The 14,694-nt window shown below is 37.4% G+C and overlaps 1 protein-coding gene and 1 long non-coding RNA gene across 5 annotated transcripts in view; one reads left to right on the top strand and one right to left on the bottom strand.

The window, feature by feature from the left end:
* LOC117085227 overlaps positions 1–13,776 on the top strand; it is a 39,440-nt gene extending 25,664 nt beyond the window's left edge. The window contains exons 4-5 of one of the 3 annotated variants that reach the window (XR_004437881.1): positions 6,492–6,702; positions 12,815–13,776. This is a non-coding gene — a long non-coding RNA (uncharacterized LOC117085227). The remainder of the gene's footprint in view (positions 1–6,491; positions 6,703–12,814) is intronic. The other 2 variants (XR_004437882.1, XR_004437880.1) reach the window with 2 other exon arrangements.
* The window catches only part of ZCCHC4 (zinc finger CCHC-type containing 4), a 58,491-nt gene that overhangs the window by 19,501 nt on the left and 24,296 nt on the right, over positions 1–14,694 (bottom strand). For both annotated transcript variants that reach the window (XM_033213919.1, XM_033213920.1), the window contains 2 exons: positions 5,243–5,315; positions 1,188–1,338 (listed from right to left, as the gene is read on the bottom strand). In XM_033213919.1, the coding sequence (XP_033069810.1) occupies positions 1,188–1,338; positions 5,243–5,315 (224 nt within the window). The remainder of the gene's footprint in view (positions 1–1,187; positions 1,339–5,242; positions 5,316–14,694) is intronic.

Genomic DNA, 14,694 nt, shown 5'->3' with positions numbered 1-14,694 from the left:
CCTTGACTGCATCACGGAAGATTCTTAAGAACAGTGTTACCAAAATTAGTGTTTGTGAGAGACAGGGAACACAGTTATTACTTACAAAGCACCTAGTATAGGCTAGTACTTATTACAGCACTATTACAACTAAAACTCCAACAGGCTGAAAAGCCTTAATTCAGAGGCAAGCCTTATCATAGTGCTTACACTAAGCTATAATAAGTACTTTCTATGTACTGTCTCCTTACAATAATGCCTAGAATTAGATATTATCCCATTTTACAGATAGGGAAACTGAAGCCATAAGCTATCAAGTCCAATGCAGCTAATAAGTGGCAGAACAGGAATTCAAGCCCACAAAGCTCTTTATTGCTTCCCCAATGACACTGACTTTATCCACTCTAATTAGTGGACTTAAAAACAGCAAATAAGTGAAATACTTAACAATATGAGTCACATTTTATATTTCATTTGCATTCTGTCTCCCAAAGCACTATTAGTGGAGAAGCATGATCACAAAATTCCTGACACTCTTAACAAATTTATCAACTTGTGAGCTAGAAAATGTTTCTAAAAAATGAATATACCAACTAATTAGATAATTTTATAAGATACTCTGAAGCCCTAAGTCACTTTAAACTGAATAATAACCCCCAGCCACTAGACCACCTCTAGGGCTGGGAATCTGTGTCACTGATAACCACAATCAGTCTATGGGATGTCCAACCTCCAACCTCATATCCTGGCAAAGTGTAGAGCCCTGGACCTCAGGCTGAGTGCCCTCTTAGTGTTCTGGGCCAGGCTTTAGGAACAGGGAATGTATGGTCCACAGGGCAGAGGTATGTGTCGGCTTTGTTCAAAAATCTATTCCCAGTACCTCAACAGTGCCTGGCACACAGTGGCTACTCAGTAAATATTTACTGAATGAATGACAGCAGTTCACTGCTGTTCTGCATAATGTCCCATTATCCCCATCAAAAGCATAGTATTTTTCCTATAAGCCATTAAAAAAATCTACATGATTAGAATAATACAAAGTATATCATGATAAAGAAGTTTGCTGCAACATCAAATAAACCTGTTTTTAAAAAGAGAACTCAAGACATGTATATTCTATCAGTGCTCTGATTCACTGAGCTCAGCTAATATTTGACAGAAAGTAGATACATAGATACATGTTTACTTTGCAGTAATAAATTATACACCTTGGCTTTGACCTTCTTTCCACATAGCAATTAACTTCTTGAATGTAATAGCCAAAGGTTCAACCAAGCCACCAAACGGAGGATCTGTCACCATAATGATTCCTTCGCCTTTATCGTCCTGTAAAAATGCTCTGCATACTTCAAGGGCAGTCTGGAACAAATAAAAATTCATTTCTAAATTAGGACTAGAGAGAGGCACTTCATCCTATTTGGAGGAGAATGCATTAGACTCAGTCTCACTCTTAATACTGGAAAGTTTACCGAGTCATCTTGCCACCGCAGCATCCCTCAGTGACATTCCGGAGCCTCTCTTTGCCCCCATAAGATTTTATCTTTGGGTTCCTTGATAAGCAGGTTTTTAAAATTGCAAATTCAAACACCATCACTATCAGAGGACTACACATTTCAAATGGTTAAATTAAAAGGCTAAATTTAGTGTCCTAAAAGAAACTCATTACCCATGAAAACCATCTAAAACGTTAAATTCAATTCAACAAACAGAAGCCGGGATGGTGCTAAGCACTAGGGACACAAAGACGAAGAAGACATTGTTTTCCTATCTGGCTTGTCCACTGCCATGAGTTTGTTTAATAACAGCTACAAATTACCAGTTAAACATGTACATGTTTTTGAGTATCAGGCAGACATATTTGAACATGCACTGTAAGTAAATAAAAAAGGAAAGTTCACAAATGACAAAGCACACCTGGTCCGTGAAACCATGCTATTAACACATTTTCCCAAAGGTTAATTTAAGCTTTTTTAGTAATTGCAAAGTAAACATTAACAGGGATATTTAACGGTTTTTGCTATGGGTGAAGTTATTAAGAGATACCATGTAACAGTATCTCCAGTCAACTGACTTGCAAGTAGCTTTCAAGTACAGTCCCCTTGGTATCCCTGAGGGATTGGTTCCAGGACACCCGCATATACCAAAATCTGCAGGTGCTGGAGTCCCTGATATAAAATATTGTAGTATTGCACTTAACGTATGCACATCCTCCTATATAGTTTTAATCATCTCTAGATTACCTATAATACCTAATACAATGTAAATGATATATAAACAGTTCTTAGACTCTATGGTTTAGGGAATAATGACAAGAAAAAAGTGTACATGCTCAGTACAGTCACCACCACCCTCTTTTTTTTTCCTAAATATTTTTGATCTGCAGTTTGTTGAATCCACAGATGCAGAACCCACAAATGGGGAGAGCTGACTGTACTCATCTACAAAAATAAGTCAACACAGTATACAAAATGACATGAGATGTAAAAATTTAATGGCATTTTAAACTTTAATAAGCCTATATGTACTTTATAATAAAATATATTTTGTTCTACTGCTAAATCAATTTAGAAGACCCCACTGATAAGAGGAAAACCTTTTTCCCTAGGAGAGTCTTCATTAATTTCCTACTGGAACTGCAATAGCAGAGGATGACTTGTCAAGAAGGTTAATCATTTTTCAAGTGCTGTCTGGCACTTCCTTAACCTGCTTACAAGAACAAGGACTGAAAGCACAGATGATAATATTGAAATCTTCAAACTCCTTAGAGTTAAAAGTAGAAAAGAGAAATTACACAAGGAAATGATGTCTAGCTCCTAACCTAACTTTAAAAATATTTTTAAAGGATTTTTTTTCCAGGTGAGAATCAATGGCATCATAGCCCAGCACGAGTTGCTGATTGTCTTAATGTTGATATTCTACAGGAAATAGATACTTGCTTGCACCACCAATGTTCACAGTAATTTGACTCTTTATCTCAGTTCTATCATTTAAAAAGTGCCCGGCAATTTAATTAGCCATCCTCTCTACATACTTTAACTGACTTTGCCATTAAGGCTGATGACATTTTTTAAATACTATATGATTTGCAATGAGAAATCCTATGTGGGGAACTCCCACTTTTGAATCTAGTGGACTGTAAAATGCTGAGGTGTACTAGCAGAGTCTTCTATTCTCCTAAGCACCCTGGACAGCCTCACAGGCACTGAGCGGACACTTAAATACTTAGTGATTGATTAGTGGATGGTAAATCTCTAGTGAAAAACTTGACTCCAGGAGTAGGTAGAAAAAAGGCAGATAGTAAAATCATTAAAACAATGGGTTTCTGCAGATCAATCTCTATAGCTGCAGTGCTATTTAGAGGTTGCTGCTGAAATATAGAGTAAGAAAAGCCTGAGCTGGACAACTCTTTTCTTCAGGAAAGATAAAGTGGAGCTCAATCTTGGCAGCTTATTCCAACCATTATTGTAGAAACTTATAAGGTAATGCTGTACACTTCCTATAAGCTACAAAGAGTTTCAAAGAAAAATCCCAATTACCTGTTACTCTTTAAAAAAATAAAAAATGCTAGCCAACCTTTAGGTATTTAATTTTATCCTTATTTTGTATTTATTGTTCAAAATAAAAAGCAAAACCATAGTATGGTATTAAAACAAACAACAAGAAAATCCTAACTCACTAGTGTAGCATAGCATCAAGCAGTGATTCAAACTCGATTACTTCCTCATTTACTACGACACAGCCCTGACCTCACCTGACGTCAAGGTCCTGTGGTTTCAAGTAGTCAGGCTGGATACCGCCACATCAATATCCTACCAGCCCCACAAACTCAACCTTTCCGAACTTCACTTCCCTCTGTTTAGATGAAAAAATACAAATCCAGGCCATTCCACCAAGTCAGCTTGGACTTCCTTCCCTCTCAGTACAGTCTTCTCACTGCCTCTATGAATGCCTAGACAACCCAGTTCTTTCCTCTCCTTTTCTCACTGCCACTGTCGCAGCTGAGAAGTCCCTCATCATCCACTGGCAAGTGACTTTCAATTCCCACTTTCCTTCACATTCACCTCAACAGTTCTCAATTCTTAGTGATTACCAACCACATAAACTCTTTGGGAAACAGCTGAAATACATCTAATTATAACTGCTGTTTATTTCAATACCTTGTTTTAATGGCTTCACAGCTGAAAAATATTAATATATATCCCAATGCTAAATTGATTCAAATGGAAGGAGTGCTATACTTACTAAATCAGGGGACTCATTTTCAATCCCAACCAACAATTCAACATTTGTTTTCATTTCCTGAATGCTGACTTTTATAAAGTCTTGCTTGGTTTTCATCCTCCTATCATTAGTTAATATCTCAAAGCACAATACATAGCAAGCATGGTTCACAATTTTTACAAAATTGATATATATGCATATATTTATGGGTATGCTTCAAAGTGTCTTGATAATTTCACAGTATTTTTGGTCAGCTTCCTGGCAGGTGTGATTACTTGGTTGGTTACAGATTTTATTTTATAATAGGCCTCACACAGAGCTCAAACTAAATGTATCAGCTCTACTATGCTGTTTATTCTCAGTGACATTGTTAGCCTCATATTGAAAGGAGCTTTTTTTAAGCTGCTGTCCTTTTTTATTTTTAAAGATCTTTTAGTTTTTAGAGCAGTTTGAGGTTCGCAGAAAAAGTGAGAGGAAGGAATAGAGATTTTCCGTACACTCCCAGCCCTGACACATGCATTTAATTACAGTGTGGTAAGTCTACAAAGGAGAACTTGACCCTTTGGGGAGTGGGGGTCGGGGAAGGCTGGAAGAAGTGATTTGGAACAAAGTTCTAAAACATGAGTGGAAGTTATCAAGGCAAAAGACAGCAGAAACCAGCAGGAACAGCACGGGCCTTCCCTGTGGTGCAAAGGCGTCTGACCAGTTCCAGATGAAAGCCCTGTGCCCTGAGCACAGACAGCAAAGGGGAAACAGGGAGAGGGGAGACTAGAGTGGAAATCGGGGTCAGATCACACAGAGCCCCATGGGCCTTCTAAGAATGTGGGCCTTCATCCAAAAAGTAGTGAGAAGTCTTAACAAGGGAATAATAAAATCACCTCTAGGTGCTCAATAAACAGTGAAAGAACAAAAATAAAGACCAGTAAATAGTAGAACAGTCACAATTTGACCGTGAGGGAATTTAGCAAAAGAACAAGGGAAGCACTCTGAAATCTGTTATTCCACAATAAGAGAACAATGAGATAATGGTCACAACTCTTACCTTTCCATCAAAGAAATGATGGTTAAACATATTATAATGGCAAAAGCTATCTTCCATATAAAACTGTGAATACCTGTAAAATAATTACAGAGTTATTTGCCCAGTCACAGCTATAAACAAATATAAGCTAAATTTTAAAACTAAAAATCACAGCTTTATTTTAAAAATTTCATCATTCTTTAGTTTTTTGAAATAAAGAATAATGTCCAAAAATTTCAGGTAATTTTTAACGGTGAATAAATAACAAACTTAAATGATTTTCCCATGTTTAATTAACCAGTAGTAAAACTACAGAATACTCATATATAAAACACACATGTTCCTATGTACCAGGAGGTTATACATAAACAATGAGGTTACTGACAGATGATTATGCAATTTAAGCTTGCAATGGGTTGGCAATTAAGATACATCTCTCATGGTTAATAATTTTAAGGAGAATACTAAATCAACATTTCTGCTCAACAGCTGTTCATTTATTTTCTTCTGTAGGTGATTTTTTTAAAGTATTTAATACAGACCAGGCACAGTGGCTCACACCTGTAATTCCAGCACTTTGGGAGGCTGAGGCAAGCAGACTGCTTGAGCTACTGAATTTGAGACCAACCTGAGCAATATGGCAAAACCCCGTCTCTACAAAAAATACAAAAATTAGCCAGGCGTGGTGATGCATGCCTGCGGTCCCAGCTACTAGGGAGGCTGAGGTGGGAGAATGGCTTGAGCCCAGGAGGCGGAGGCTGCAGCGAGCCAAGATCACACCACTATACTTCAGCCTGGGTGCTACAGCCAGACCATGTCTCAAAAAAAAAAAAAAAGATAATACAAATTACAAATTTTTTTTTGTCCAATGCAGGCTAGCTTAATAAAATATGCTTTTCAATATAATAGGAAAAACATATGGATTTCATATTTACTAAGTTAGTGCGAGGAAAGAGGAATATTTATTTATTGATTGAATTATTTTGTTTTGCTAACACAGTATTTTAAAAAGCCACTGGCAGTGAATGAGAGTACCACCTTTGGGTATTAACATTTTATAAATTCTTGCTAATTTACCAGGAAAAACTCATATCACATTATGACTTAAATCTGCATTTGATTACTTACAAGGCGGAACTTTCTATATTTCTTAACTGTATTTGTACTGTCTGTCCATATGTTTTCCCCATTTATGTATCTGGGTCTTAATGTCTGTATTGCTGATTTCTCAGTTTTCCATATAATATAGAAACCTCTGTTATCGCAATAGGATTTTGAACTTCAACTATTTTATTACATGTAATTTACATATGAATCACATCATCCTTCTTGGGAATTTGTAACCTGGTGAAAAAACTGAAAAAAATCTGAGACATATCCTTACTTACGACTTCTTGAACCGAATCATGATACTGGCAACTTCTTTGCTTGTGTTTCTACTCAGTTATCCATTACTGTCTGTAACTGATCGGTCACCCATGGTGAGTATTTAATGTAAGGGCAGCACTGGTTTATCCTCTTCCCATTAACTGTGGTTAACAGCACAGGCTCCATAGTCAGATGGTCTGGTTTCAAACTATGTGTCTCTCGCTTACTGACTGGGTACCCTTAGTAAGTTATTCAACCTTTCTGAGCCTCAGTTTCTTCATCCATAAAATGGTAAAAGTAATAATTTCTACCACATAGGACTGGATAATAATGAGATAATGTATGTAAAGTACTTAATACAATGCCAGCTACATAGCATGTACTAAAATGTTAAGTACTGTTACTGTTATTTTAATAATTATCAGCTGTAAATATTTATGCCTTAATGCCCCTAATATTAAGAAATTATGTTTATGTTCACCAAAAATAATCCAACCCTATTTCTTCTTGTTCTGTGGAGATGGACAAAGAGCTGCCAACCATTCTCGGTATAATATCCTTTAATGTCATTTAAGACACTATTAGCACATCTCCTAAAATATAAATTTGCACTGAAGAAATAAAAGGTTTAGATAACTGGGAAATATTTAAACTATATACTGTAACCTAATGAACATTCCAAAAATTGACTGTAGGCAATGTCAAATGACCATTAAACAAATATGTCTTCCTATTTAACTAAATTTCACATAACTGCCTTTAAAAAGAGTGTATTAGTACTAGTACAGCCATGTGTAAACATGGTATCATTTGAGGGTTTTCTTCTCTCTTCCACTGCTTTATGAGTATGACCAAAGGAAAATACAATCCCTTTTTAACTTAATCTCTATTGTTTTCATTCCTTCACAAAGATACAATAGTCATTTTTAAAAATTAAAAAAAGCAAATTTGATTTACATGAAATTCAGCACAGCACACCTGTCCAAAACATTCTGGGCAGCAGTGTGCAGAGGCAGAGAGAAAGAAAAGCGAAGATTTCAGTTCTAAGTTTCCATCAAATACATAATTTGAGAGCATAATTATTCATATTTTAAATTATGAAAAATCACTCAACATTGCCCTCTTAAAATGAAATTGGCCACAAAGAATTATTCTCTCCATTGAATAAAGCAAACAAAACCAATCAGAAATGCATGCACTTGAAAAATGCTCAAAAGGACATTCATTTGGCCATTCATTCTCTTTAAATGAGAGTCAGTCACCAAGTGTGAAACACGCTCTACACACAGGAAATGTAATCAAGAGCTGAATAAAATTAGTTCATGAATGAACCTAAGAAATTCATTTTTTGACATAACTTTATTTGGATAATAGTTTGCCAAATAGAGTTTCACATCTTTCATGCTAAAATTAGAGCATATAGAAATCCATCTTAGCAAATGTGAACTTCGTATCTTCTACCCCCTAAAAAACATTTATAGCACATCTATAGAGAACACTGGAGTTTGAGGCAGTTCTCCAACCTTGGATAAACCTGTTGTAAGGCACCAAGAAACCAAAGTCAAAGTCCCAAAAAACTACTCATTGTCACGCTATACTATGCAGAATTTTTTTTCTGATTTAACTGTGGTCTTTATGAGAAATCTGAACCAACCACACACTCTGCCATGCTGAAAATACAGGTAACAGCCTCAAAGAATTCCAGCAACTTATATGTTTCAATAAACCAGCTCTCTCTTTAGTGTTGAGTTTCTATAGAACTGACTCAATAATAGACTACGTTATCAAAAAAACTGAGCTGTGATATCCCCAATAGAACACCACCAGTTTTTGTTTGCAAAGCACACGCAAAAGTTTATAAGTATGAAAAAAAAGTATCAATATATTCCATACATTATAAAATAACTTTATCCACATCCCCTAACCCCTACTCTGACCAGGACATTACAACTACAGGTGCAAGAAAAGGAAAACTAAAAGGCATGGCATTAAAGGTGAAATAGTTAAGGGGCCATATAAATCTTTCAAATTAAATCAGGCAAGATGAAGAGTTCTGGAGATCAGTTACAAACAATGTGAATTTACTTAACACTACTAAGTTGTATATCTAAAGATGGCTACTATGGTTAAATGTTATGTTTTATGTATAGTTGACCTTTGAACAACATAGAGGTTAGGGGCGCAGCAGAAAATCCAAATATAACTTTTACCTTCTGTGTCAGTTCCTTTTGCACTGCTATAAAAGAATACCTGAGATTGGGTAATTTACAAAGAAAAGAGGTTTATTTGGTTCACGGTTCTACAGGCTGTACAAGCATAGCACCAGCATTTGCTGGGCTTCTGGTGAGGCCTTAGGAAGTTTTTACTCATGCTGTAAGGGAAAGGGGAGCTGGCATGTCACATGGCAAGAGAAGGCGCAAGAAAGAAAGGAGGAGGTGCCAAGCTCTTTAAACAACCAGCTCTTGCGTGAACTAATAGAATGAGAACTCACTTATTACCACAAAGACAGCATCAAGCCATTCATGGGGAATCAACCCCATGATTCAAACACCTCCCACTAGGCCCACCTCCAACACTGGAGATCACACTTCAACATGAGATACCAACTCCAAACCACATCAACTCCCGAAAACTTAACTACTAATAGCCTATGATGACTGGATGCCTTACAGATAACAGTCAATTAACACATATTTTGTATATGTTTTATATACTGTATTTTTACTATAAAGTTAGCTAGAGAAAAGAAAATGTTATCAAGAAAGTCATTTGGAAGGTCAAAGTGGGAGGATTGCTTGAGGTCAGGAGTTTAAGACCAACCTGGCCAACCAGCAAGACCCGTTTCTATTAAAAAAAAAATCATAAGGAAGAGACAATATTATTTAATACTCATTAAGTGGAAGTGCGTCACCATAAAGGTCTTCATCTTCATAATGAGTAGGCTTAGGAGGAGGAAGAAGAGGAGCGGTGGCAGACGCAGAAGAAAATCCATTTGTAAGTGAACTTGAGCAGTCCAAAACCATGTTATTCAAGGGTTAATTGTATTTTTGAACAATTTTTAAAAGTAAATCAGAGTACTAGCAATAAACACCACAAAATAAAATTCAGAAAACCATTTAAACTATAATAGCACCAAAAATAATAAAACATCTAGAGATAAATTTAATAAAAGCAGCACAAAACTTATATGCTGAAAACTACAAAATATCATTTAAAGAAATTGAAGACCTAAAGAAATGGAAGGACATCTCATGTTCATGGACTGGACAACTTAATATTAAGATGGCAATATTCCCCAAATTAATCTACAAATTCAATATAATCCCTGTAAAAATCCCAGCTGGGTTTTTTTTTGCGGAAATTGACAAGCTGATCCTAATATTCATATGGAAATGCAAGACACCCAGAACAGCCAAAACAATCTTGAAAAAGAACAAAATAGGAAGACTCATACTTCCCATTTTCAAAATGTACTATACAGCAACAGTAATCATGACTGTGTGAGAGTGGCATAAGGATGGGGATAGATCAATGGAATAGAATTTAAAGTCCATAAATAAACCTATGTATTTGTGGTCCTTTTGTTTTCATTACAGTACCAAGCCAATTCAATGGGAAAAGAAGTCTTTTCAAAAAACGGTGCTAAAGCAACTAGTCATCCACATGCAAGCAGTTAGACCACTACCTCATATAATAAATAAAAATTAGCAGGCCGGGCACAGTGGCTCACGCCTGTAATTCCAGCACTATGGGAGGCCAAGGTGGGCGGATCACGAGGTCAGGAGATCGAGACCATCCTGGCTAACACGGTGAAACCTTGTCTCTACTAAAAATACAAAAAATTAGCCAGGCGTCATGGCAGCCCTTGTAGTCCCAGCTACTCGGAAGGCTGAGGCAGGAGAATGGTGTGAAGCTGGGAGGCAGAGGTTGCAGTGAGTCAAGATGTGCCACTGCACTCCAGCCTGGGTGCCTGGGTGACAGAGCGAGACTCTGTCTCAAAAAAAAAAAAAAGAAAGCTGGAAACAGACTAAGTGGTGTAAAAGCAAAAATTGTAAAACTCTTTGATGAAAACATGGGTATAGATACTCATTAGATTAGGCAAGACTTTCTTAGATATGACACCTAACACACAAGCAACTGAAGAAAAAAGAAAAACTGGACTTCATCACAAGTGAAAAGACAATCCACAAGATGAGAGAAAATATTAGCAAATCATATATCTGATAAGGGTCTAGTATCCAGAATATATTAAGAACTCTCACAATTTAACAAAAATACAAACAACCAATTAAAAACTGGGCAAAGGATTGATATTTCTCCAATAAGATAAACAAATGGCCTATAAGCACATGAAAAGATGTTCAACATTATTAGCCACCAGTGGAATCCAAAACAAAACCTCAAGGAGACACCACACTTCAAAAAGACAGATGATAATAAGCATTGGCAAGGACATGGAGAAATTAGAAACCTCATATATTCCTGGTGAGAATAAAATATGATGCACCTACTTTGGAAAATAGTTTGGCTGTTCCCCAAGAAGGTAAACATAGTTAGCACATGACCTAGCAATTCCATTTCTAGGTATAAGGACTGAACTCTTTCACCCCCAAAATCCTTATGTTGAAGCCCCAATCACTAGTACTTCAGAATGTGGCTATTTGGAGACAGAGGTAATTTAAAGAGGTAATTAAGTTAAAATGAGGCCATTAGTGTGAGCCTTAATCCAATCTGAGTGGTGTCCTTAAGAGGAAATTTGGACGTCGTAAGAAACACCAGGGCTACTCCCACAAAGAGACCTTATGAGGAGACAGTGGCCATCTGCATGCCAGAGAGGCCTCAGGAGAAACCAAATCTGCTGAAACCTTGATCTTGGACTTCCAGCCTCCAGAACTGTGAGAGAATAAATTTCTGTTGTTTAAGCCACATAGTCTGTGGTATTTTGTTATGGCAGCCCTAACAAACGAATACCCAAGAGATCTGAAAACCTATGTTCATGTGGAATTTGTACACAAATGTTCATCGCAGTAGTATTCGTAATAGCCAAAAAGTGGAAGCAACTCAAGTGTCCATCAACAGATGAAAAGATAAACAAAATTTGGTATATCCATATAGTACAATATTATTCAGTCATAAAAAGGAATGAAGAAGTACTGATACATGCTACCACATGGGTGAACCTTGAAAGCTTTACGCTAAGTGAAAGAAGTCTGACACAAAAGGCCACACAGTACATTATTCCACTTATATAAAAAATATCTAGAATAGGCAAAGCATATCCATACAGATAGAAAGCAGATTCATGGTTGTCAAAGGCTGGGGCATGGCAAATGGGGAAGGACTGCCCACAGGGAGAGTGCTGCTTTTGAAGGTGATGAAAATGTTGTGGAATTAGATAGTGGTGATGGTTACACAACCATGTGAATATACTGAAAACTGTTTTATGTATGTAAAATATATCTCAATTTTAAAAAAAGAAACAGGCTGGGCATGATGACTCACACCCTGTAATCCCAGCACTTTGGGAGCCTGAGGCAGGCAAACTGCATTAGCCCAGGAGTTTAAGACTATCTTGGGCAACAGAGTGAAACCCCATCTCTACAAGAAATATAAAAATTAACTGGGTGTGGTGGCACATGCCTGTGGTCCCAGCTGCTTGGGAGAGACTGAGGTAGGAGGATCGCTTGAACCCTGGAGGTCAAGGCTGCAGTAAGCTGAGATCACGCCATTGCATTCCAGCTTGGGTGACAGAGCAAGAAGTTGTCTCAAAAAAAAAAAAAGAAAAATACCTAAAATATCACCAGCAGGAAAAGTTTTCAAGGTTATATATCTACTTTTTAAAGTGTTTGTATACATAAAAAAGGTTTAAGCCAAAACCCATAATGTTTTGGATGGCAGAATTAAAGATCATTTTTCCTTTTTTAAAACCAAAGTAAACCAAGGGATTCTTGCAATTTTAACAAGTTGTTTGAGAAGACACAGAATAATATCTCCTACTCTGTATAAATCAGTCCACTAAAACTAGCTCGAAAAAGCTTGTCTTTAATAACTTAGAATCATTATATAACTTTTAATGTAAATTCAAAACCGTACTATTAGAAAGATCACACTGTACCATTTTCACTGAAGTAAAAGTGCCAAAGGTAGGAATATGAGTGCTGCTGACAACTGTATAGGTTGTCTTGAATAGTTTAGTTATGGACATCTGGTTTTTTGTCTCTCCAGCACCTACATCCCTACTCTTTAAGTTGAACACCTGTTTCCTGTGGAGAACCGACTCCATGTGATTGGTGAGAGGCTGGCTGGAGTACCCCATCTGCCAGGCCACGGTGATGGCTCTGGAATCAGCAAGTGACCCCAGCCAGGCTAATCAGAACACTCTCTGGAGTTTTGCTGCTGGAGCTCTCAGGAAGAACTGCCTCTTTCCACTGGGCAGTTAAGCCGAAGACTAGATAAGCTTAAAGCTGCTGCCACCAACGTCCCTGGCAGTAGGCGGGAAGCTGTCTGCAGAAAGAAATCAATACGCAGAGAAAGGCAGAATGAGAGGTGGAAAGAGAAAGAGGGAGCCCTAGCAACATTGTGTGAGGCTCACTATCTCAACTAGACTACAGCCTGCTATATCCCAGACCTCAGTAATGTGAACCAATAAATTCTCTTTTACGTAATTGTATTTCCAGGTCTCCAAGGAAAAATTCCTGAGTGCCTTATTCTAAAAATATAAATAACCTAGAAACTAGTTTTGATTCATCTAAAAATCTCTGTGGAACAAGGCAGGAGGATACAGGGAGAAAGGGAGAGATGGAAGGATGACAAGAAAGAAACTGACTATATGAGAAAGGCACATATACAAGTTCAAAAGCAAAGTTATTTCCAAAGGATAGCCTAGTTTTTGGAGCCAGACTGCCTTGGCTTGAATTCTAGCTTGGGCACTTATAAACTGTGATTTTCATCAAGCTATTTAACCTCTTCATGCCTCAGTTTTCTCGTCTGGAAAAATGAGGATGATGATAGCATCTATCTTACAGGGCTAATGTGAGGAATGAGTCAGGGCAAGGCCTGAAATATAACAGGCACTCAAAAAACACCAGCTATACCAGGCACAGTGGTTCACACCTGTAATTCCAGCAATTTGGGAGGCCGAGGGAGGTAGATCACTTGAGGTCAGGAGTTCGAGATCAGCCTGGCCAACACGGTGAGGCTGACATCTTTAGTAGAGATCCCCTCTCTACTAAAAATACAAAAATTAGCCACGCATGGCAGTGCACACCTGTAATCCCAGCTACTGGGGAGGCTGAGGCAGGAGAATCGCTTGAGCCCAGGGGGCGGTGGTTGCAGTGAGCTGAGATCCCACCACTGTACTCCAGCCTAGGCGACAGAGCCAGACTCCGTCTTGAACAAACAAAAATACCCGCTATTAATAATACATTTTAAGAACCCAAAAGTTAAACTTCTACCTTTAAAATCATGCATTTAGAATAATTTAATACTTTAGGAAAGGAACACAGAATTTAAAAAAAGAGGTTGCTATCTCCATGCATACTCATGGAGTATGTATGTATGATACAATGGAATATCATACAGCCAGCTATAAGAGGCATGAAGTGGCGCTACATGCATGGGTGAGCCTTGAAAACATGATGCTAAGTGAAAGAAGCCAGCCACAAAGGTCACAGATTTTATGATTCTATTTATCTAAAATGTGCAGAACAGGTAAATCCAGAAAAGAGAGACAGAAAGTGCTTGTGAGGGGAAGTGAACTCTAGGTTTCTTTTCAGTGTGATAGAAATGTTCTAGAAGTACCCAGTGGTGATGGTTGCACAACACAGTGATTACAACAAAAACCACTGAAATATATACTTTTAAATGGTGACTATTAAATGAATTATACCCAATTAAAAATAAATTGAGTTTATCTTTAAGAAGTCTATATCATCATTTGTCAAGGATCACTCATGTTAAGCAGATGTTAGTAAAGTGTGCTAGTCCTGTTAACAAGGGATGAGTGGTTACCAGGCCAGACCTATTCATAAGGAATGAGACAGTATAGGTAATTTCTGAGTAATGTGCTTGTGTATGTTAGACAACTTAGAGTTGACTCAGAAATC

The sequence above is a fragment of the Trachypithecus francoisi genome, unplaced genomic scaffold (assembly GCF_009764315.1).
Source record: "Trachypithecus francoisi isolate TF-2019V2 unplaced genomic scaffold, Tfra_2.0 Lachesis_group1, whole genome shotgun sequence".
Lineage (NCBI taxonomy): Eukaryota > Metazoa > Chordata > Mammalia > Primates > Cercopithecidae > Trachypithecus > Trachypithecus francoisi.
The sequence above is the reverse complement of the archived record's forward strand: the minus strand, read 5'-3'. Positions and strand labels throughout refer to the sequence as shown.